General features: G+C 66.7%; 1 protein-coding gene across 1 annotated transcript in view; it reads left to right on the top strand.

Annotated features, from left to right (window-relative positions):
* Positions 1-1,332, top strand: part of SRCIN1 (SRC kinase signaling inhibitor 1) — a 37,274-nt gene that overhangs the window by 11,993 nt on the left and 23,949 nt on the right. Inside the window, exons 4-6 of the mRNA XM_014536223.1 lie at positions 16-214; positions 678-771; positions 1,257-1,331. Coding sequence (XP_014391709.1) covers positions 16-214; positions 678-771; positions 1,257-1,331 — 368 coding nt within the window. The remainder of the gene's footprint in view (positions 1-15; positions 215-677; positions 772-1,256; position 1,332) is intronic.

Raw genomic sequence — 1,332 nt, forward strand, 5'->3', positions numbered from 1 at the left:
GCGTCTCCTTCGCAGGGGTGCTCTTCTTGCAGTTCGGGGAAGAGACTCGGCGCGTGCACATCACGCATGAGGTCAGCAGCCTGGACACGCTGCACGCGCTCATCGCGCACATGTTCCCGCAGAAGCTCACCATGGGCATGCTCAAGTCGCCCAACACCGCCATCCTCATCAAAGACGAGGCCCGCAACGTCTTCTACGAGCTGGAGGACGTCCGGTGGGCGTGGCCCCGGCGGGGGCGGGGGGAGGGGGTGGAGCAGGGGTGGGCTTCCGGGTAGTTCTCCGTGGCGGGCTTGACTTCGAAGGCCATTCCTTAGCCCCCTGCTGACCCGACCCAACGCCAGCCCTTCCGCTCTCCGCCCCGCCCCCTTCCCCGGCGTCTCAGCCCCACCTCCTCCCCTCGGAATCCCCTGTGCGCTCCCCCAGCCTTGAGCTAACCTGACACGGGCTGTGAGCCCCAGGAGGTGACGGGAGGGAGGCTGCTGGGTGTGTGTGTGTGTGTGGGGGGGGTGATGGTGGTGGTGGCAGGTAGCGCGAGGCAGACGAGCCACTGAGCCAGGGGTTAGGAAGGGGTTGGGCTCCTGGCCCCTCTCGCCAGCCCCCTCCCCGCTTCCTGGAGTAGCCGCCCCACCTCCAAGCAGGGCTGGGGGGTGGTGACTTGTGATCCTCCCGCCCTCCAGGGACATCCAGGACCGCAGTATTATCAAGATCTATAGGAAGGAGCCGCTCTACGCCGCCTTCCCTGGCTCACACCTCACCAACGGGGACCTCCGGGTACGGCTGGGGGTGCCCGGGGCATGGGAGGGGGGCTGGGCAGATGGGGTCCAGGAGCACAATCCCTTGTCATCAGGGACCAGGGCCAGCTTTGGAGAAAGGAACATAGAGACCGAAGCAGAGGGGCCTCCATTAGTTGTGGGGTCATGTGGGGGTCCCTCCTCTCTCCTGTTCCTGCCCCCCCCCCTCCATTGCTCAGGATTTCGCCAACAGGCCTCCAGCGATCCTAGGTGACCCTTCCAGGAACCACTCCTTCCCGCTGGGCCCCCCCACCCCTCACCCTAGGGCTGCGGGTGGTCCCTCGGTGCCACTTCTCCCTCCATCTGGGAGCTGGAGAGGGAGAGGCCCACGGTGCAGCAGGAGCGAGGGAAGGCAGAGAACAGAAGGGACTTCCCAAGAGTCAGGGGGGGGGGAGATACCGGCTCCCCAAGCAGGGACCCCCTGCGTGACCAGCCCCGTGGGGTCCCGGGCTGTCTTCCGCACAGAGAGAGATGGTGTACGCGTCCAGGGAGTCGTCCCCCACGCGGCGCCTCAACAACCTGTCGCCCGCGCCGCACCTGG

This window comes from Myotis brandtii, unplaced genomic scaffold (assembly GCF_000412655.1).
Source record: "Myotis brandtii unplaced genomic scaffold, ASM41265v1 scaffold157, whole genome shotgun sequence".
NCBI lineage: Eukaryota > Metazoa > Chordata > Mammalia > Chiroptera > Vespertilionidae > Myotis > Myotis brandtii.